The sequence below is a fragment of the Abrus precatorius genome, unplaced genomic scaffold, assembly GCF_003935025.1.
Source record: "Abrus precatorius isolate BTA unplaced genomic scaffold, Abrus_2018 Scaffold6, whole genome shotgun sequence".
Classification (NCBI taxonomy): domain Eukaryota; kingdom Viridiplantae; phylum Streptophyta; class Magnoliopsida; order Fabales; family Fabaceae; genus Abrus; species Abrus precatorius.
This window is the reverse complement of record NW_020874406.1, coordinates 16,517,254-16,539,828: the sequence shown is the minus strand read 5'-3', so window position 1 is coordinate 16,539,828 and position 22,575 is coordinate 16,517,254. Positions and strand designations below refer to the sequence as shown.

The 22,575-nt window shown below is 33.5% G+C and overlaps 4 protein-coding genes across 4 annotated transcripts; 2 read left to right on the top strand and 2 right to left on the bottom strand.

Moving 5' to 3' along the window:
- Positions 1 to 5,407: 5,407 nt before the first annotated feature.
- LOC113870268 (cell division cycle-associated protein 7) lies at positions 5,408 to 7,822 on the bottom strand. Its single transcript, XM_027506860.1, has 5 exons — positions 7,542 to 7,822; positions 7,216 to 7,452; positions 6,769 to 6,852; positions 5,901 to 6,030; positions 5,408 to 5,806 (listed from the first exon to the last, which is right to left on the bottom strand). Exons 1-5 carry the CDS (start codon positions 7,820 to 7,822, stop codon positions 5,408 to 5,410), a joined length of 1,131 nt encoding a protein of 376 aa, XP_027362661.1.
- Positions 7,823 to 8,913: 1,091 nt separating this feature from the next.
- On the top strand, positions 8,914 to 10,786 carry LOC113869633 (GDSL esterase/lipase At2g23540-like). The gene is made up of 5 exons (XM_027506062.1): positions 8,914 to 9,160; positions 9,265 to 9,395; positions 9,503 to 9,751; positions 9,985 to 10,240; positions 10,464 to 10,786. Exons 1-5 carry the CDS (start codon positions 8,914 to 8,916, stop codon positions 10,691 to 10,693), a joined length of 1,113 nt encoding a protein of 370 aa, XP_027361863.1. The 3' UTR covers positions 10,694 to 10,786.
- A 1,192-nt stretch (positions 10,787 to 11,978) lies between these two features.
- LOC113869035 (nuclear pore complex protein NUP58) lies at positions 11,979 to 16,227 on the top strand. Its single transcript, XM_027505140.1, has 6 exons — positions 11,979 to 12,536; positions 12,691 to 12,805; positions 13,826 to 14,296; positions 14,554 to 15,082; positions 15,493 to 15,533; positions 15,729 to 16,227. Exons 1-6 carry the CDS (start codon positions 12,232 to 12,234, stop codon positions 15,765 to 15,767), a joined length of 1,500 nt encoding a protein of 499 aa, XP_027360941.1. The 5' UTR covers positions 11,979 to 12,231; the 3' UTR covers positions 15,768 to 16,227.
- A 985-nt stretch (positions 16,228 to 17,212) lies between these two features.
- On the bottom strand, positions 17,213 to 21,362 carry LOC113870267 (pentatricopeptide repeat-containing protein At3g50420). Its single transcript, XM_027506859.1, has 4 exons — positions 20,988 to 21,362; positions 20,592 to 20,717; positions 20,066 to 20,341; positions 17,213 to 19,396 (listed from the first exon to the last, which is right to left on the bottom strand). Exons 1-4 carry the CDS (start codon positions 21,360 to 21,362, stop codon positions 17,213 to 17,215), a joined length of 2,961 nt encoding a protein of 986 aa, XP_027362660.1.
- Positions 21,363 to 22,575: the final 1,213 nt, after the last annotated feature.

Sequence of the window (22,575 nt, the reverse complement as noted above, 5' to 3'; positions counted from 1 at the left end):
TGTCTTGTTTTCTAACTTCAAATTTAATCAATAATATACTAACACGTTGCCTTGTAACAATTTGTACCTGAATTATTTAGTGGTGTTTAGCAGTTCTCTAAGGCATCAATGTTCAGGAAACAGGTCTCAATACCCGTCTTTATTGGTCGGTTTAATGGAACTCATTACCAATCCATATAGATTGAATAATCATTGGGCCATCAACAATTCATATCATCTGGTCTGGGTCATATAGACAATCAATCGATCTAACCTACGGCCCAAAAGAACAACATAGGTACCAACTTTTTATAAATGTTTCTTTAATCATTTGTGACTTTAGAAGTATCATTTTTCATTGACCCCCAAAAAAAAAAGGGCAAATTTATTAAAATATTGTAAATTAAAAAACAATTTATTATTTTATAGGAAATCTGAAACAATTTCTCAATCTGGGGTGTTTTTGGCACGTGGATCAAAATTTTGCCAAACGGCTGACGAAAGTATTAATTTTTGAATTTTTTAATACCTATTTCGCCACAAAAAGAACGAAATACGACTTCTTAGAGCGGTTAAATTAAAATCGCTCTCATAGGTCTATTTTAGAGAGCGGTTCAAATGGAACCGCTCTCATAACTCCTTTTAGAGAGCGGTTCCATTTGAACCGCTCTCTTAGGTATATACAGTAACTTGTATCTAAAGAATTTCGCCAACCGAATTGCGAAATGTAAGTATAGTTTCGCATATTTGATGGCAAAAATTTTCTTTTAATATATTTTTAAATTAATTTCGTTACCGGACTGGCGAAACAAATAACAGTTTCTTCATTTTGGTGGCGAAATTGCACACTCCAATTTCAAAGTTTGAACGCTATAAATATACCCCAACCCTTCTCTCATTTTCATCGGAAGGACACATTAGAAGAAAATCTCAGGTATTGTTATTTAATAATTTTATTATTTAATTTTGAATGTATAATTTTAGTTATATTTAATTAATGAGTATTGTTTATTTTATTTATGTTAATTATTGTAAAGTTTAAATATTAAATAAAGTTTATTTGAATAAAATGCAGGATGAGTGGGATTGTTATTATTATATATTGGAATGGTAGAATCTATGAAGGAAATGAAGGAGTAAGTTTTGAAGGAAGTAAAAAAGTAATTCAAATAAAACGAGGAATAAGTTATGAAACATTGAAAAGAAAAATTCATGTGAAACTCAATCTTAATCATAATCAAGTAATTTCTAGATTAATTTCTCGTTTTTTGATTGATGAAAATATTAGACAGTATACAGCTTTGGATATATGTGATGATGAAGATATTGATTGTATGATAAGTGCATTTCAACAACAATCTAGTAGAAATATTATTGAGTTATATGTAGATATTGCTGTTGGTGGAAGTTCATCAATGTCCTTACAGACGATGAATTTAAATTTATTACTTTCACAACAAAATGATAGGACCTTTGTGAGTCGTGATTATAATGAAGGTAAAATTATTTTTGTTCTAATGTCTTTTAAGTAATATATGTAATTGATTGAATTAAAACTGAAAAATTTGTTGCAATAAAGGAGTTAGGAATGATGCTGATGAAGATAATAAACACTCAAATTATGAGAGTTACACTGATGGAGATGATGAAGCAGAAATTTCGTTAGGCAGTTCTTCTTTTACTGATGTTGAAGGCGAGTTTAATTCCAACTTACATATACAAGTAACCGAAAATGTAGGAGATAATGTGAAATAATTATAAAGAATTTATTTTTTGTCGTTATTTATTTATATATTAATGATAAATATAATGCAGAAGATACTGTAATTTCTTTTTGGAATGTTACTCCAAAGTATAAGTATATTAATTGGGAATATCCTGATCAAGAAATGGATGAAGAACATCTTCAAGAAGTCAATTCATGGGTTGAAGGAGATCCTTTATTTGTTGGCTTATATTTTGACAGTAAAGAAGATGTGAAGAATGCATTAAAACATTACGCAATGAAGATTCATCAAAGTTATTTTGTGGCTGAGTCTAAACCAACATGTTTGTACGTTAAATGCTTAAATCATACATCTGGTTGTCCATGGAGAGTGAGGGCTTCATTGTTGAAGAATTCAAACAAGTGAAAAATTACTAGGTGGGGTGGTTCACATACATGTGTCAATATGAGAATTTCTCAAGATCATCAAAAGTTAGATTCTGATTTAATTTGTTCATGCATTCTTGGTAAGTAAAATATCAAGTTTTTTATTTTATTTTTACAATGACATTGTTATTAACTTGAGAAAATTTATTTTATGTAGGAATGGTCAACGAGGAACCGTCGGTACATATTTCATTGATACAAGAGCGAATATGTGCTCAGTTTGGATATAAAATTTCATATAAAAAAGCTTGGAAGGCGAAGCAAAAAGCCATTGTTAAAGTATTTGGTGATTGGGATGAATCATATGCTACCTTGCCTCGTTGGTTAGAATACATGCAATTAAATTCTCCTGGATCTGTTTATAAACTTGAAACAAAAGAGTACGTGGTTGGTCATCAAGTAAATAATAGGTATAGAGTGTTTGAACGACTATTCTGGTCATTCGAACAATGTCATGAGGCTTTTAAATTCTGCAAACCTATATTACAAGTGGATGGGACGTTCTTATATGGTAAGTATCGTCATACGTTGCTCATTGCAACAACTCAAGATGGAAACAATTATGTTCTTCTAGTAGCTTTTGCAATTGTTGAAGGAGAAACACTGTCAGCATGAGAATGGTTTTTAGCATTGATTCGTTTGCATGTTACCGATAGAGCAAGAATTTGTTTGATATCAGATAGACATCAAAGTATAAAAGGAGTTGTGTCAAATCCACACATTGGGTGGCAACCTCCAAATGCGTATCATGTATATTGCATTCGTCATATTGCCAGCAACTTTAATCACCGGTTTAAGAATATAGCATTGAAGAAAGAGCTCATCAAATTGGATATATTTAATTTTTTTATCTAGATTATGGTTAAATTATTAGATATCCATCGAATCCGTGGATAGATATTTTAATGTTTTGAATGTTGTATATGTAGGTTATACACCATCGAAGGTCATTTTTCAGCAAAAGTTAACTAGATTTCGCAATGAATCTGAAGATATAGAAAGGTGGATTGACAGTATATCAAAAGAGAAATGGGCATTATCTTATGATGATGAAGGACGGCGTTATGGACACATGACTACAAATCTTTCAGAATCAGTAAATAAAGTGTTTAAAGGTGCTAGAAACCTGCCCATATGTGCACTAGTTAAAGCCATCTATGGACGATTGATTGAATATTTTGTGAAGCGTGGAGAAGAGGCCATGTCTGACCTTCACAATGGAAGCATGTTTTGTAGTAAATTTTAAATTCTTTTTTACTAATCTTTAATAAACTTTCAGCAAATTCTTCACTCACCTCCACTTAATTACCAAATCACTTACATACGTAGAGTTTAAAAAAATTACAATATTATTATCAGATTTTCTAATTAACAAAATCAAACTAAAAATAATATATAAATGCATGTTGTTATAGTTCCATACCTCTTAAATTCTTAGCAGTATTTGATCCTTCACAGCAAATCAAAACAAAATTTGAAACTTTTGCCTGGAGGACGATGATAGAGGAGCAGAGACGGAGAAAAGCTAAATGGACGATGAAAGAGGAGCAGAGACGGAGAAAAGCTAAATGGAAACGAAGGAGGACCGTCACGGAGGAGGAAGAAGGGCGACGGTCAACAGCGGTTTCGCTAACTGCAGGGCGAAATGAACTTTCGCCAGTAGCAGTGCGAATCATTTCAGATGTTGCCACGTGTATCAAAATATCCCCAGCCGTCTATTTTAAATCTAAGAGAGCGGTTCCAGCAGTACTGCTCTCTAATATGCACTTCTGAGAGCGGTTCAAATGGAACCGCTCTCTAAAATGGAGTTATGAAAACGGTTCAAAAGGAACCGCTCTCTAAAATAGACTACTGAGAGCGGTTTTAATTTAACCGCTCTAAGAAGTCGTATTTCGTATTTTTTGTGGCGAAATAAATATTAAAAAATTCAAAAATTAATACTTTCGCCAGCCGTTTAGCAAAATTTTGTTCCACATGGCAAAAAAACTCCAGATTAAGAAATTGTTTCAGATTTCCTATAAAATAATAAATTGTTTTTTAATTTACAATATTTTGATAAATTTGCCAAAAAAAAAGAGTATCATTTATAATATCTATTACCTATATTTTATTTTGCTGTCTTTAATTTTGACAAAAACATGCACAGCATAAGTTACAAACAGATGAAGTTATATTGTTCTAAAAAGAATAATAATTTATAAATAAATTCTTTGTTTCGATCTCAATGAGCATATATGTCAGACGAAGATATTGAAGTTAAAAGAAGAGATAAAATTGAAGTGTGTCAATTTTACGATATCGTGTTTTATTTGTTAAGAATCCGTATATTTGAGAAAGGGAATTTGAATGAGTAAATCTTATAATGTATTTTAAACTAATGATAAGTAAAGATACGTTAACGAGAATGTGTTACAAAAATATATTTGTTGCATATTTTATGTCTTTTTGCTCGCATGGCAAGCTAAAAATTGATATGACTTTTATTAGCAAGCTTATTCTTTTCTTGCTAATAGCTTTGTTTGGATCGGCATTTGGTTACAAAACTAAGGCCTAGCCTCAAATAGACCAACAATAAAAGATGGGTTTTGGTACAATAAATATTTTAATATTTCCAGAAAAGTGGCATGAAATTTAAAGCTTTATATGTTTTGGTAGAAGAGAATAAAAACATTTCCTAAAAATAAACGATTCTTGTGATACTAATTTATAAATAAACAGGAATAAAGTGTTCTCACCTTCATAAGAATAAATTTTTTCCATGAGTGTAAAGATATCTGACTTTCACATGGTAATTGATAGCAAATATATTATTTAACATATTTAATAATAATCAAACATAATTTATAAATTTTCTCAAAAGTCTTATTCTGACAAATCTCATTTTCAAGAAAGCAATTTAATTAAAAATAGAAAATTACCCACACTTTGACAAGAAAAATTAGCCACTTGGCATGCATAACTCCAATATCTTGGAAAAGGATATAAGTGTCTGTTTTCGAAAAATAATCACTTATTTTTTTAACAAGTTAAACTGAACACGTATTTAAGTAACTTTTTAGAAATGGAAATTATAATAATGGATCGTTGATTCTTCTAAAAAAACGATACTGAAGAATGCTAAAGCATTGCTATTACTATGACAAAAGAGGTTTTTCATACCAAATTACCACTATGTTCGGTTATCTCAAAACGTAATGCCTCCTTGAAAATTACAAGCAGATATTACCCTCCAACAATATCCCAAAATATTTTTATTTTTTTTAAAAGAAAATCTGATCATGTTTTTTTCAACCTCGACCTAAGTCTTCCAGCAATGCTGTCTGAGAGAGATTTGGAGGAAGAAGCAAGCTGCTTCATGGTATTTGAACACACTTTTTTTTTAAGCTGAAGTGATTTTGGGGTATCTGAACAATCAACTTTTTCAAGATCTTGCTCACTGGAGAAAAACAATGATCTCTTTGCCGAAACCTCTTCACCATCACCTTTTTCAGCTAGAGGCTTCAATGATCCTGGATGGTTCTCAACCTCATGAGATTCGTTGTCCACATCAGAGAAAGGTAATGACCTTTTTGCTGAAACTGAGTTGGAAGCAACTGCATTTTTCTCCACATTTATATCTGAGCGCCGCGTTTGAATAAGGTAGTGTGCAACTGATCTGTAACCCAATCCTGATACCTAAAATAAGGAGAAATTTGAGCTTACCTTCTGCTCAATCTTTGGAGAAACAACTAAGGGATAAACCAAATTTTGGTAAAGAATTAGGAGTAACCTTTTTATATAGAGGGCCAGTAGGGGCCCATCCCTTTGCTTGACGGCATAAGCTACAGTTGCAGATTCCGCGGCAAACTGGACATATCCAAGTTGGATTCTGCAAGGCTTCAAGTACATGTTCCCCATATCTGCATTTCATATTGACTAATTAAAGATTCCAGACAAAATATTCAATGTTTGAGGGCTCTCACATAATCATGAAGACAGTTTTAGTTTGCACATGTGAAATTAGACTTTGATACTATCTCAAGTCAGTAACAGATATATCATAACTCTAGTTATATGTTTCAATTAAAACAACTTATCAATAATTTAACAAAGGAGTGTCACGGAGTAGCTTAATTAACAAGATGATCAACCATAAACGTTTGAAGATTTGAACTAGTCTGAAGATAATATGAATCGAGCAACCTTTATTTTATGAGTGAAATAAGGTGACTGTAATCTACAAGACCCTATTAAGCAAACTGATGATTCGCTATACTTAAATAAAACCAACATACGATAGTAATATGGAGAAAAATCAAAAGGCATATTTGCAAAGACAATACAATTACAAAACTGATTCACAGCTACATCCTATGAACATGTATTATTGGAATGAGACACTTTGTGTTCAATGTTAGGACCCCGAGTCTGTTGTCATACACGTAATTTGAAATAAAAAGGTTATTGCGGTATCTACAACTTGTTTTACTATTCAAGATATTAGAGGGTAACACTTAAGGGACTAGAGTACGAACAATTCAAAATTATCTTTTTTCGTTTATAAATATCCTACCAAATAATACAACGAGAAGAGACTACACGATCTCTTACCAGTACCGCAGATGTTAGAAGAAAGAAGCATGTTGTAGAAAGCGTACCTCATATACAGGCAATCGCCACAAAACTGCCCCTGGACCATGTTGCATTGGCTACAGCGTGTACGATAACCAAGAGTTTTCTGCCTAAAAATAAGTATTTCATCCAGCGTGCAAGTTCATTAAGAAAAAGAAACTGAACAAAATCAGATGGAGGGATAGACCACCAAATTAAATTCATCATCATACATATGAAGTGATGGTAAAAATGGTTATTTGTATTGCAAAGATCATATGAAAAGAGAAAAGTGAAAGCTTATCAAACTCAAAATTTTCACTTACTGCCAACCCCAACTACAAACACTCACACCAAGTAACTGAATACAGTAAAAAACAATGGGGTATATTGAAGATCATGGCAGATAGTACGCCCTAAACAAGCACTGATTAGCATTTTAAAAAATGGTTTAGGTTTTAAAATACTAAGTTCTGAGTGGGTAGAGAGAGAACCTGCACTGATGGCAAGTTTTTCCTTGGACAGAATCGTAAATCCGTTTTCCATCTTTCCCACAACCATCGACGAACAGCGTCCAAGTTTTCTGGGTGTTTCCCAACAGCTTCTCGTGTTCATCAGTGTAGAGCTCAGGCTTGGAACCTTCTTCTATCACGATCCTTCCATTCTCCAAAACCTCGGTTTTTTTGGGGGGAAGAACTTCGGAGTAACTAACAGGGGTGACATTCTGCAATCTGAAAAGAAAGATTATATTTTTAGGGCGAAATTAAATAGATAATACGTTGCATTGCAATTGCATAAAAGGAAGAATAGAATAGAGAACCTGGAAGAGCGGCGAAGGGGAGCGGGGGCAGATGGGTAAAGAGAAGGAGGGGTTTTCGGTTTGTGGGTTGATCTGGAAGTTGAAGGTGGGTGTGATTTGAGCTTGAGGGAGAGGGAAAGGTCGAAAATGCCCAACTTTCCCATTCTCTCACGGTTTTGGCGTATTCTTTGCTCTCTGGATAGCTCATACTCAGACACCTTGTGGTGTTGATCATCGTGACTCACCGCCTGAGGCGTGCCAGCGGAGTCCGGTGTTCGGGTTCGCTTTCTGAGAGCGGGCATTGCTGTTTGAATTTGAAGTTGGAAGCTTCAACGGTCGATTTCTGGGGTTTGGAAATTGGAATTGGAGTGAGTTTAGGAGAGGGAAGGGAGTCTCTAAAAAGGGTATCACTGCCCTCGTACGCCTCAATTTATTGTTTTTACTTCTTTACACAGCCGTCTTTCATTCTTAAATATATATTGTACCCCCCATCATCTTATTCTATTCTAATTCGAAATGGGACAACAAAACTTCCTCACATTTCATTTCAATATATTTAAAAGATATGTACATGAAACTTCAAAATTAATTGAAATATTTTTTAGAAGTACTTATAAAAAAATTATATAAAAAATAATAAAATTTGTCATAAATTAAAAGTAATTTCTCTTTAAATTTTAGATAAACTAAATGAGATATCTTATTATAACTTTTCAAAAAATAAAAAGTATAAGTTGTTTCTTTAAAAAAAAGAGAGAGAGAGAAAGAAAGAATATTATAAAAATAATTTATTTTTTCTTTAACTTTTTTTGAAATTTTTAAGTTTTAATATTTTTTCTTCTTTCTTTATTCTTATGTGTCTTTTTTTTTATTGAAAGATTATGTATCGACTACTGCTAAAATTCACCACTTCTCTGATTATTAAATTAGAAAACTATGGCATTAAATTACACGATGAAGGGGAGTTATACAGGGCATTGCATGTAGTTTCTCGAAGGGGATTTGCTTTTAGTTAAGGTCACCAAACAACACCTAATTAGTCCCCAGAGCTTTCTTCGCCAACGGTCTCAGCCTCTAGAGTACGTCATCATGTATAACCCTGTGACTTTGAATTGCAGGACTAGCTTATATATTGTTAGAAACAAAATCTGAGTCTGCACTTGTACATATGTTGATGACCTACCCACATGGAAAATTATGTTTAAATTGCCCACATCTTTGCATTATTTTTTAAATGTTAAAAGGGGTCAAAACCTATTGAATTTACTTACAAGTTTTCTCTTGTCCACAAAGAAAGCTCCTTATAAGCTTCACATCTGGCTTTGCTTCTTCTACTAAGGGTGCTTTACTGCTTTTTTTACGTGAAAAGAACTCGTGGAGCATGAAAGCCTTCATGGCATTGAAGCATTATAACACATTTGTGTTTTTGCTGTTGCTTGTTAATCTTAGCTTTGCTGCTCAGAATGACAGGTTAGGAGCTTCTTTCATCTTTGGGGACTCGTTGGTGGATGCAGGAAACAACAACTATCTTTCAACTCTTTCCAAAGCCAACGTGCCACCCAATGGAATTGATTTCAAGGCCTCAGGAGGAAACCCCACTGGGCGTTTCACCAATGGAAGAACCATTGGTGATATTGTTGGTAAGTGGTGACTTTTCTGTGAGATATATAACAATATTTTTTCTTATATTTTTTTCGTTTGCTTTCACTTTTTTCAATTGTTTTTGGGTTCTTAACCTTTTCAGGAGAGGAATTAGGACAACCAAATTATGCTGTCCCATATTTGGCACCAAACGCAAGTGGGAAGGCCATACTCAATGGAGTCAATTATGCTTCAGGAGGAGGAGGGGTTCTGAATGCAACAGGAAGCATATTTGTCAGTTGTTTTAATTCTGCAGCATTCATTTCTTGATTGATTTTATATCATGGTGTGTACTAAGCAATATAATTGTTCCATGTTACGTGCTTTGATTTATTTTTCAGAGGAATAGGATCGGAATGGATATTCAAGTAGATTACTTCAACATCACAAGAAAACAAATTGACAAGTTGCTAGGTGAATCGGAGGCTAGAGGCTACATAATGAACAAATCCATGTTCTCCATCATCGTTGGGGCTAATGATTTCCTCAATAATTATCTTCTTCCTTTTGTTTCCACTGGAGTGAGAGCTTCTCAAAACCCTGACGCTTTCATCGATGACATGATCAATCACTTCAGGGCCCAACTTAACGTATATACCTTGATCCAAATTTAACTAATTGAACTCCCAAGATAAAATGTAGTGAATATTTTCTCTCATTGGAAAACCCCAATTATTAAGTTGAAAATGATGTGTACATAGTATCAAAGTTAATATGATTTATAATTTGTCAAATATAACGCATAAACTAACTTTGTAGACGAAATTAATCGTTTTGCTTCTGACATTTTAAATTGGGTACGTTTGTATGTTTGAATTGACAGAGACTTTACCAACTAGATGCTCGAAAGTTTGTCATCAGCAACGTTGGCCCAATAGGCTGCATACCTTACCAGAGGATTATAAATCAACTGAATGACGATGATTGTGTGGATTTGGCTGACAAGCTTGCAACCCAATACAATGCCCGGTTGAAGGATTTGCTTGATGAGCTAAATGAGAACCTCCATGGTGCCACGTTCGTTCTCGCGAATGTGTATGATTTAGTGTCGGAACTGATTAGAAATCATGATAAATATGGTATAATAATAACTCAGTCTTAAAAGTATTCAAGTCATAATTTTTCTTTTATGGATCCATGCCCTCCAATATTTCATATATTATTATATTTTACATTTGGGTACCACAATTAAATATATATCTTTGTACTTGAGACTTTCACCAACTTAACTAGTATATCAATCCGGAATATCCATTATAAATTTATAACAACTGTTAATTTAATATATGTGTTGTTTTGCAGGATTCACAACAGCGAGTAGAGCTTGCTGTGGAATCGGAATTGGAGGCCAATTTGCAGGGATAATTCCTTGTGTACCTACATCAAGCTTGTGCTCAGACAGGTATAAGCACGTGTTCTGGGATCAATATCACCCAAGTGAAGCTGCCAATCTAATACTTGCCAAGCAGCTTCTTGATGGAGACAAGAGATACATATCTCCAATCAATCTTAGGCAACTCAGGGATCTTTGATCATAGATTATAGTTTCCACGTCTTAATTTGTCCACGCAAATTCCCTTTTACACAATTCTCTATCAATTTGTATTACTGTAGTTGTCAATTTTACAAGCTTAATTTATTTCCCTGTTTTAACTTTTAAGTGACGTTATGTATTGTTTCAAGATTTTATTACATTGCTGGTTCAAGTTCAACACTTGATCTTTGACCCCTTGCGTTGCTAAGCGGGGAGGATTTCATTTTCTTGTGGGTTGATGGAGACGATTTAGTGACAGTGATAGAGATAACAAACACATGCAAGGTGGCATTTTGTTCAACAACTCTGCGCCTTGGTCGTTTAAGAAGTTTAACCCCTGCAAATCATCTTTTTTTTTAAAATTCAATTGAAATATTATAAAGATTTTTATATTCTCATTGAATTATAAATTTTTTTATTACTAATAATCGTTGACTTTTGTAAGTTGTATGCGTGATAATTTTTAATTCTTTGATTGTGTAATAATTTGCGTTTAAATTTGGTTTTATTTTTTCTCGTTGAACAAACTTCCTTTTGCAGCTAATACAAATGTTGTATGGTTGATTCACCCAACGTTTTAAAAATATTTATTTAACTGAATTTAGAAAGATTACTTATTTTACTAACCTGGCATTTCCACTACTTAAGTTTAAATATACGTTGTTTATATAAATTTTTTTATTGTATATTAATATAATATATTTATTTATATAAATTTAATATTATTTTTTTGTTAACGGTTATGTATATCTGATTTTTTTCCAAAAAAGAAAACTTAGATTTTAATATATTTAAAAATTTTCATGCACTATAAATTTTTAGTAAATTATCAATCGAATCCAAAGTTTTATTTTTTATAAGTACATATTCAGATTTGCATTATATTTAGTTGATTATAACATGACTTTTATATTTTTTGTTTAATTATTTCTTATTAAAATTAATTTTATCCTAAAATTTACGTTTGAACTAAAGTAATGAATTATATTTTTATATTAAATTAAAAAATTGTTAAATTTAATCATAAACTTACTTGAAAGAAGAATTATGAACATAAATTATATCGCTTTAAAAACTCTGTATTCTACAAAATTTAATTTATGTAAAATTAAATTAACAAATTTATATTAAATAGACAAAAAAAAAGCCAATCCACCTAAAAAACATTCTAGAGATGTGAAAAAGCAGTTTCCATCTATTTGTAAAATTTGGTTTACACGGGCCTTGGAGGGTGTTGTAAAGAAGGTGGGCTTAAATGGGCCGTGGTTGCACTGAAAACCAATACGCACATACCCTTTGAACTTGGCCGCGCATGGGTTGGGGACGCGGGATTTGAGAATTGAGAAAGATTATCATTTCTCATCCTTAATTCAAAACCTTCAATATGAAATTGAAACTTCGATAACAAAAATTCATTAAGATTCCCCCCAATTCCCAGAGCAACTAGGCGCGTGCGTGTGCTTGTGCTGTAGCCTGAACCTCCCTGAAACTAGGGTTTAACAAGTAGTTTTCTTCAATCTGTTAGCACTCACCACAATGTCATTTTCGTTGTTCTCCACGCCCCAGCAACAACAACCGCAACCGCAGCAGTCTCCTTTCCAGCCACAGCAGAGTAGTTTGTTCCTTCCACCGCAGCAGCAGCAACAACAGCAGCAGTTTCAACAACAACAACAACAACAACAACAACAGTTGCAGCAGCAGCAGCAGCAGCAGCAGCAGCAGCAACAACAACAACAACAACAACAATTGTTTTTGTTCACTAACGATAGAACTCCAGCTAGTTATAGTACCAATTGGACGGATCTACATCCTGATTCCCAGAAGATTCTCCTTCAGATCGAGTATGCTCAATTTCCCCTTATTTTCAATGTTTCTGCAAAACATAGAGAGAGACAGACAGACAGAATGGCTAGAGGAAGTGTTTGCGTGTGTTTCGTGGTTATTATGTGGCTCTGGTTTCAATTTTTGGTTGTTTGACTGCTATTTGTTACTTAGGGAGCGGATATTGGAGTATAGGGATGAAAGCCAGAGACTAGATCAATGTAGTCGTTTGTATGATTCTTCGGTTTCGAATGATGGATTTGAGCTTGATGCAAGCCACATTGTTCAGGTGTTATCTTTGTGCTCTTTCCCATTGTTGACTTCTCGTTGTTGGTAATTATTTATCTATTCCATTTTTGTTATAAATCAGTGACACCATTTTTTTCGTTTTAACTTCCATATTTTCGTTCGGAAGTAGAGCTTCTGGTGAAATTGCAGCTCACCCTTACCAAAAAAAAAAAAAAACTAACAATTAATGTTTCTAGTTCTAGTTGAGGCATATTTGATTTCATGTGTCTGATTTTGTAATTATATACTAAAGATGTTGGTGCTGACAATTAATGGAGTCTCTGTTATAACTACTGCTTTGCATGCGGTAGAGCCTGGGTTTTATTATAGCTATCCAGTTGCTAGTCGTAAACCAAAACCTGCTATTGCTACTAGCCATTTCTATTATAATTATTATTATTCTGTCAAGCAAATATTTGCATCCTTTGCTGACTTGTATACGAAGTTTAAATTTCGATTTTTATTGTTTACAACGTAAAGTGGGAAAGAAGTTTATTTGTTGATAGTTACAACATAAAGTGAGAAGGAAGATGTAGCAAAATTAGTTGATAGTTGACACTTGCATAATTTGCTCTGTTACTATATGAAGGAAGCATCTCAAATTTGATTAGTTCATTTAGGTGAGGCATGTGGCCCTCAAAAACACAAGGTTGTGAGCTTTCTGTGTATTTTGTTTGTCATTTGAAGATCCGGTATGTACTATTAGCCTTGGTAAATGGCTGTTTAAGACTGAGGCACTGAGCAGATAATCCAACTCTTGTAGTATTTTTTTGGAAACCAACTAGCCTATTTTTGAGTGATGTTAAAGTATGCAGGCTTTTTTTATGATGTGGTAAGGTTACTTTTAGATCCGATTTTCTATTCCGTGTCCTATTTGCTTTCATGCATTGTTAATCAGCTTTTCTTTTTAATAAACTATCATCAATGTTGACATGGTTGACTGCTCGCTTCTCTTGGAACATTATGCTTATTGCTTAATGTGATCTATTCATGAAACAATCTATTTTCTTCTGATTGACAGGAACTTGGTGGAATTAGCACTGCTATGGAACGACAGAAAACTTTGCTGCAGGACCTGATGTTTGTTGTTAAGGATATGTTACGCAACACAGAGGTTGCTGTTCGCTCCTTCATGATGCTACGCCCTAGATTCCTTCATCCCAGCGGGGGTACATCAAGTGCCACTGCCCCATCACAGACTCCTGGAGCATCTCTAGCACCTAGTTCAAGTAGCCAACCAACAACTGCATCTATAGTGCCTGTTTTTGATTTCTACAGTGGTCTTCCAAAGAAACCATCCCCCTTTTTACAACAAACAATTTTAAGATTTGAAAAGTATCTTGGGGAATGCCATCAGTGGATTGAAGAGCTGGAGCAGGTGCTTCTCTTAGAGTCTGAGAGAAATGCATCCAGTAATGGATCCTCATTATTGCAATCTCTTCCCAAGGTCATGACAAATGTGCATGACTTTTTTGTTCACGTGGCAGCAAAGGTAGAATGGAAAATATAGTAATTTTAGCTCATAACATACAGCTATGACTATGTGTACTTCTTAAAACTTATCTATTCATGGTTTCAGCATATGACCTGGAAATTATATGATTGGAGAACTCTTAATACTTTTTATCAATTATCTCTTTCCTTTGTCTTTATCATATTCTTAGTTACTTATATATGTATTTATGTGTGTCATAATATTTATCAATCTCATTTACAATAATAACAGATTTTTAAATAACGGTTGTTCAGGTGGAGAGCATTCATCAATACATTGAGTCAATGAAATCAGCATACCTAGCTGATCAGCGCCGCCGAGGGGAGGTGAATGATCCATTTCTGGAGGCAGATCGGCGGGAAACCGCAAGACAAGAAGCTGCTTCAAAACGAGTTCATCCAACTTTGCATTTACCAGCAAATTCACAACCCTCAACCCAAGTAGCTGGGTTGTTTTCCAGTTCAGGAACTCAAGCAGCATTGACTGCCCAACAGACATCTGCTGCAACTTCATCTTCGACAGCAGGAAGTGGTTTCTCTCTTTTTGGCACACCATCTTCTGCTCCATCTCTGTCATCATCTTTGTTTACAACACCATCAACTCCTGCTCCAGGATACTCTTGGTTTGCATCATCTAGTGCTACACCTCAAACCTCACTTTTTGGTCCAACATCATTATCTGTACCTGGTCCTGCATCAACTCCCTCACTGTTTAGTAATACTGCTTCATTGTTTAGTACAACTCCGGCTTCAGGTTCACTCTTTTCAACGCCATTTGGTTCAGGTAATTTCTTGGGTTTTAGTTCATTATAGTCATCTTACTCTCAAGTGTTAACAAACTATGTAGTCATCTTACTTTCTTTTTTGGAAATCACAATCTCAAATTGATTTGGGTCATTTGGATGGGTGGAGGACAACCGAATTTTCCCAGTTTGATGAGCTGGTCTGGTCTATTTTTTTTAATCTAGTTGAAATTATTGAATATAATATTATTGAACTTGATTGCAAGAGACAAAAAGATAGAACGGTATCCCTCAGTACCATTAGACGTCTAGACCTTGTCTTTGTCAATTTCAATTCGTTTCCTACCATGTTGTTGGAGAAAAGAAAAAAAGAAGGGGATGAGAGTTTTATTCGTGTTTCTTAATTCTATCTTCACATGAAATTAACCATATGTAATTTTTTCTTACTCAGGCGCTGCAACAGGATCTGGGGCAAGCTTTGGACCTGGATCGGTAAATAAACTTTATCCTTTCTGGCTCGTCTGTAGACTATTTCTGCTATTAATTAGTTAAATGAAAATAACTCTAGTATATTGTGTCTTGTCAGCCTTGATAGAAGTAAGCATCATGATCTGTTAATTTTGTGATTTTATTTATGGCTTTTGTGATTGCTTTTTCTGAGCCTTATTTTCTATGATGTTCTTGCAGAAAAATCCACGGGCAAAATCCAGGACTACTCGACGTTAATAGACGTGATCAGAAAGCATAAAGTTGATTGGAACATTTTCTGCTGTCAAACAAATATGCAATGTTCCACTTGAAATATTGGTTTTTCCTTATTAAATGGTGTTAAATGGTTTTTGGTGTGAACTTGGTGAGTCTTGGACCGTAGATGCTGCATTGAGGGCACTGGTACATATCAACATTTAATTTCTGCCTTGTTTCAATCCGTTGAGCTCTTCCATTAGGCAGTTTCCGTGAGTTAACATTGTAGATTAATATAGATAGATGATTTTGAATGCTAAACTTTGATTAATTGCAACTTGCTTTTTTCCTGGTTCCAGTTTGAGGTGGATACATCGGTCACTGTTGTAAAAGATGCCAACTGCTAGCATGGTACATTTTACTGATATATTTCAAACACGGAGTAATTGGCTTTTAATTGTTCTTTAGATAAAGCGAGTTTTCTATATGGATTTCAAGATTTTTACTGAAATCTCCATCTGCTCCATTGTGCTAAGTATTTTAACTCAATTATGCCTTAACCGTAATAAAAACATGTTTTTCACAAGTATTACTTTGGGAGTGGTTTCCAGAATTTTTAGGTAACAGGTTTGTTGTACTTAGAGTAGGTGGCTGCTCGAACGTCTTAAGTTGGATTCTGTACGATTTGGAACATTTTTTTTGTCAATATGAAAAATTTGCTGAGATGTGACCAATTGGGCTGCGGTTGTACGGGGAACGGGAGTTGAATATGGTGCCAGTGTTTGGAAGTTTATTTATTTATTATTTTGGTCGAAGGATGTTAAGGAATAATTATTGTTCTTTTTTTTTCTATTGTTATTGTTTATGTTTACACATTTCGGTTTTGGAATGTATTTCCAATTTCGTGAATAGATTTTCTGTAGGTTCAAATGTACAAAAGAATATGTATTTTTTTTCTAAAAAAAAAAAGAGAGTACACTATCGAAATGCAAAGAGCAGTAGGTATAACTTTTGATTAAAAAAAAATATTAATCTCATTTAGGGTAATTGTTGCCGTTTTTTTTCGGTTGAAAGTGCATCTGATTAATGTATTTGAAAATATGTTTAAAAATCTATAAATATAGATGTAACGTAGAAATACATCCTAATGTAAAAGTAAACATACTTGGTCATAGTGGGCTGACAAATCACTCTGTTTTACGGGCACGAGTCATTGTAAATTTGATTCTAAATGATATTAATTAGACAAGAGTTTGATAAAAATTAAATTTAAAGTGAAATGAATGTGACGTACATTTAAAAATTGTTATTTTAAATGTAAATTAGTAATAAAATTTAGCGGAACTTTTTAAACTTATGGCAAATTTTTTTTCTTTTTACCTAAAATGCTCTTAACATCAGACTGATTCAGGCATTATTTTAATTTAATTTGTCGAAACTTTTTCCTTCACAAAATTCTATTTTTATTCCCTAAACGCAGAAAGACTTCATACATGAATCCTACATTGAATCATTCTGTGTAGCATGCATTTTGTGTCTCGTGCTGTTCTAATCATATTTCTTTTTAGCCTATGCAATTCAGTCTGCACCTCATCAGCCTTCGGATGTGATTGGTCTCCAGAATAAAACACATGAATGTCGTTCTTGGCCTCAATCCAGCTTAACCCTGGATCTTTCTCCAGCATCAATCCCCTCATATTTCTTCTTATTTCAGCAACTTTATCCCATCTCCTTGCAGTAGCATAAAGATTAGAAACCAAAACAAGCGTTGGACCATCTTCTGCCCTCAATCTCAAAACTTCCTCTGCTGCGTGAATTCCCACTTTCAAATTTTTATTTATAACACAGGCACTTAACAAAGTTCTCCACAGTTCTAATTTATCTTCGATATAAGGTGATTTATTGATAATATCTTCCGCCTCTTCCAGTAATGCTGCCCGACTCAGCAAAGTTACCATGCAAGAGTAGTGTTTGAGCCCAGGAATCAAACCAATGCTGTTCATATAACTCCAGAGAAATTTTCCTTGCTCAACCAACCTACTGTGGCTGCAAGCAGACAACAGAGACAAGAATGTCACATGATCTGGAACCAGTTCTTGTTCAAGAATCTCTTCAAAAAGTTTCAATGCTTCCCCCACCATTCCATGGTGACTATATCCTCCAAGCATCGAGTTGCAACATTTCAAGTCTGGGTCCGATACTCGAGAAAATACCAAATATGCAGCTTCAACGCTACCATTTTTGGCATACATATCAATTAGACTGGCAGAAACAGACATTTCAACCTCGTAACCCAATTTAACAGCGTAACAATGAATTATTTCTCCTTGTCTTAAAATTGTCAGGTCAGCACATGCACTCAGAATTCCACTGAGAACATAGTCATCCACTTCATGGGCTTCATGAACCATTTCACAAAAGCATCTAATTGCACTAATTCCATGAGGCGTTTTAGAATAACCTACAATCATTTCAGTCCAGAGAACAACATCCTTCACTGAGATTGAATAAAATACTCTCTGAGCAGCTTCACTTTCATGATTTTTGAAATACATAGATACTAGAGTACTTCCTACAAACACACTATTCCCAAAACCTGCTTTAATAATTTGTGCATGAAGAGGTTTTCCATAACTAGAAGATGGAAATGCACCAGTTGCAGATATAATGCCGGCATAAGTATAGTCATCTGGTTTAGGAAAATTCAATTTCTGCAACTTTACAAACAAATTCATTGCCTTTTCTCCTTCCTCATTCTCAGAATATCCAGCAATCATTGAATTCCAAGAAACCAAATCCAGGCTTTCCATTCTACTAAAAATCCTATATGCAGTTTGAGTATTGCCAACATTGCAGTACATGTCAACCAGCGCATTTTGCAGATGTAAATCGAGGGGCACATTGCTAACAATCACATGGGCATGAATCAATCTGCCAGAATGATAATCGTTCAGACGACTACACGCATTCAAAATCATAGAATAAGTGATTTGGGTTGGGACAAAGCCAACCTTCACCAATCTAACAAAAAGCCTAACTCCCTCCTTGATCTTACCATTCTTCAGGTATCCCACAATCAAAGAATTCCAAGCAACATCATCTCTATCATCCATATCCCAAAAAACCAACTCGGCAGCACCCAAATCCCTGCAATTGGAGTACATATTAAGTAAAGAAGTTTGGACAAAAATATCATTCAAAAAACCCAACTTGAAGCCCTTCGCATGAATTGATGATCCAAACCACCAATGTTGAAGCAAGGAAGATGCTTGCAGCAAGCTAGTAAAAGTCATGCCAGAGGGTCTAAGACCCTTAGTTTCCATCTGGGTATACAGTTTTAGGGCGGAAATAGCATGCTCTGATGATACTCGAGAATAGGCTGAAAGGAGTGCATTGTAAGAAACAAGAGTTCTATCTGGCATTTTGTCGAACACGAGGTGAGAGTCTCTGAGAGAACCACACCGTGCATACATTGAGAGAATGTTGTTGAACACAAACGGAGATTGGGAGTTGAAGGCGGTGGTAGTAGTTAATATGAGGGCGTGGAGTCGACGCGCCTCTCGCAGTGATGTCACTGCGCTGCATTTTTGCAGCAGAGATGGAGCTTGAGGCTCCGTTACACAACAACATACTTTGTTCATGTATGTTGTGCCAATGCTGCATAGGTAAATCTCAAACACTGTCCCCAACAAAAAAAGCGGTGATGAATTCAATGTTGCTTTGATTCTTTCCAAATATGAACTAAAATGAAATTGAATAAATATTAAGCAGTGGCCAAGCTTTAATTTCGTTAAATGAAACTTATTTTAATTATAATTCACTTTAAGATGAAATGCAGTCTTCACTGGGTGCCTTGCATTAACATCACTGCGCACCGCATTAAAACAAGCATTCATTTAGATAGATAAAGAGTCTCTATCATTCCAACTTTTCTAATAATAATATTTAAATAATAAATTTTAACTTAATCGTGTAATATTACTCTCAAGTCAGCGAATAAAAATTAAAATATTTAATAACATAAAGGTTCCGAATTATGTCTGCTGAAGAATGCTAAAAATATCATCACGTTATTCTAACCGACAATTCCGCACAACATATTGGGAAAAAAATGTTAACCTCTCACATAATATTGCATTAATCATATTATTTTCAAAAATTAAAAATTATCACATAATTGTTTGGGAGACAAAAGGATAATTCACGAATACATATACCATACATATCATTCATGATAATTTTCATCTTTAAAAATTCAACATGAATAAACGATATATTTTTAAGGATTAAATTTACGGTGGAAGACTCAAAGTGAATCCCCGAATAACATTTACTTAAGCGTGCTTATCAGCGATTTCAAGGAGAGATAAACACAGTTCATGGGGTTTGGAAAGGATAGCCATATGATCTGCTTCCTTGATCTCTCGCACCACATCAATCTCTGCATTTTGGATCATCCATTGCTGATACTCTTTTGGAATTGCCAAGTCCTCATTGAAAACAATATAAGCACATGGGATCGACCCATAACCCTCTTTAGAAAATTTCTTCGCCTTAGACAGCTCTTCAGGAAAAAGTGACCCTCGTCTTACTAAAGTCTTCGCCAATTCCAGATCCTGCAAAATCCAATCCAAACACATTCCCAGTGAGCTCCAACCATTTGGGTTTATGTGTTTGACACAAATTTAGATCCTTTTATATTGATCTTATTAAAAGAAAAAAGACATGTTTTTTTATTAAATTTATTCAATAAATCTTACAATCAATTGTGGTAAATTTTTATTTGATAAAAAATATTAAACACGATCATATTTATATTATTTAATAACAATTTGTTTGACACCGGAGGAAAGAAGCCACGAGTACCTCATTGGAGCAGAGTTGGTAGAACTTGTTGGACAAGAAATTGATGCCAAGAAGCAATGTGGTTTTGCTTCCACAATATGAGATCTCAGAGTCTAACCATCCGGTAATTGCGTATCTTCCAATGTACTGTCAATATCAAGAGATCACGTAGACTAATAACGAACATTAGGATCAACGAAATGTATTATTGATGTTGATTGAAAAAAAAAAGTTTTATCAGATGGAATTTACATGTCTAATTAATTTGATATCCCATTATAAATTTGAGCAACCGTCTTATTTCTGAATCTAGAAAAAATAAATGATAATAATTCTAAGAATAATCAAGTAGATTAAATTTGGGATGTAGGAAGCAAGGGAGATTTAAGCATATTCGATCTTTTTATAAAACCATACCTCTTCTAAGACATATGATGGTGTGTGTTGGGTATCAGGAGCAAAAGCGGCTAGGAATATTCCAAGTGCTGTTTTTTCTGGAAATTTGTCCATTGCAAGGGCTATAGTCATCCCCCCAAAGCTGTGTCCCACAAGGACAACCTTTTCATTTGGAGCAAGGGAAGCTAAGAACTCCAAAAGGGGCTTAGAATAATCAGAAAACGTGTGGATGTCTTCAATACTGTGTGTGTTGATGCCAGAAGCTGCAAGGTCAAGGGCCGTGACTTTGTGGCCTGAGGACTCCAACAGTGGCTTAAGCTTGTACCAATACCAGGCACCATGGCCAAGACCATGCACCAAGACAAAATGTTTTTCATCTCTCTGTTTTTCAGCCATCATGCCTTTGTTTGTCACATGCTCAGTCTTTTATATATATATATTATCAGAACCCTTACTTTGCTGTAGTTTATAAGACCAGCTAACTTTTCCCTGTGGATAAATTGTACTGAATAATTTGTTTACGTCATCTTTACATCTAATAATTAAAATAATTTAATTTTAAAATTCTTTTAATTTATAAAGAAAACTTAATGTCGTTATTTTTATTATTAAGTAATAACATTTTATTGAAAAAAAAAAAATAAAGTATGAAAAGGACTGCAATCCGTTACATGTCAAAAAATTATTATAATTTAAAATAATAATACATGTCAAGAGATTTATGATCTAATTTATTATGTCATTTTATTTAATAAATTTAATTTTTTTTTAAATTATTATTTTATCTCTTAAATTTATCTTAATTTTATTATATGAAGTGATGATAATGTAACTTAGTTAAATAGTTCAAATTATAAAAAAAATTGTTAAAATAAGTAAAAAAAATTGGTAAAAATTTTGAATTTGTATTTTAAAATTAGTTTTGAATTTTTAATTTAAATTTTGAAGTTTAAAATTATATTTTAAAATTTATCTTTTTATTAAACTCAAACAATAAATCTATCTCCCTTTTATACTTAAATTTTAATCTTTCATCCAAAAATTCCTTCATCTATCACATTTTTATATGTGTCTCCTTTATTTTATGCATCATCTTTATAAGATTTTGAAAATAATGTTTTTCATCATAAAGGAGTGTTTTTTTATAGTAGATTAGCCATGAAATTTTTCTTTCCTTTATATTTAGAATTGTAAATGTTGTTTGTTTAGTTTATTTTTATGTTAAATGTTATAACTATGCATAACTCAACACTGATTTATTATGAAATTACGGTAAATATTTGTGATGTAACTCTTTTGAATCTCAATTTATTTTTATACTATTAATACTAAATATTTATTATAATTACTTATTTATTGTTATAATTATTCTTAAATTGGTTACTCAAAAATAAATTATAATTAATCAATTAATAATAGATCATATTATTAATAGATAAACAGAATTAAGAGATAATTTATGAATAGAAGTTAAAATAATCAATCTATTACTCATATTTTTAATCATTTAATTGAATTTGACAAATTTAATAAACTTTAATATTTATTATTGTCTATAATTATTAAAATAATACTTAAATAAAAAAATTATTATTATATAATTATTGAG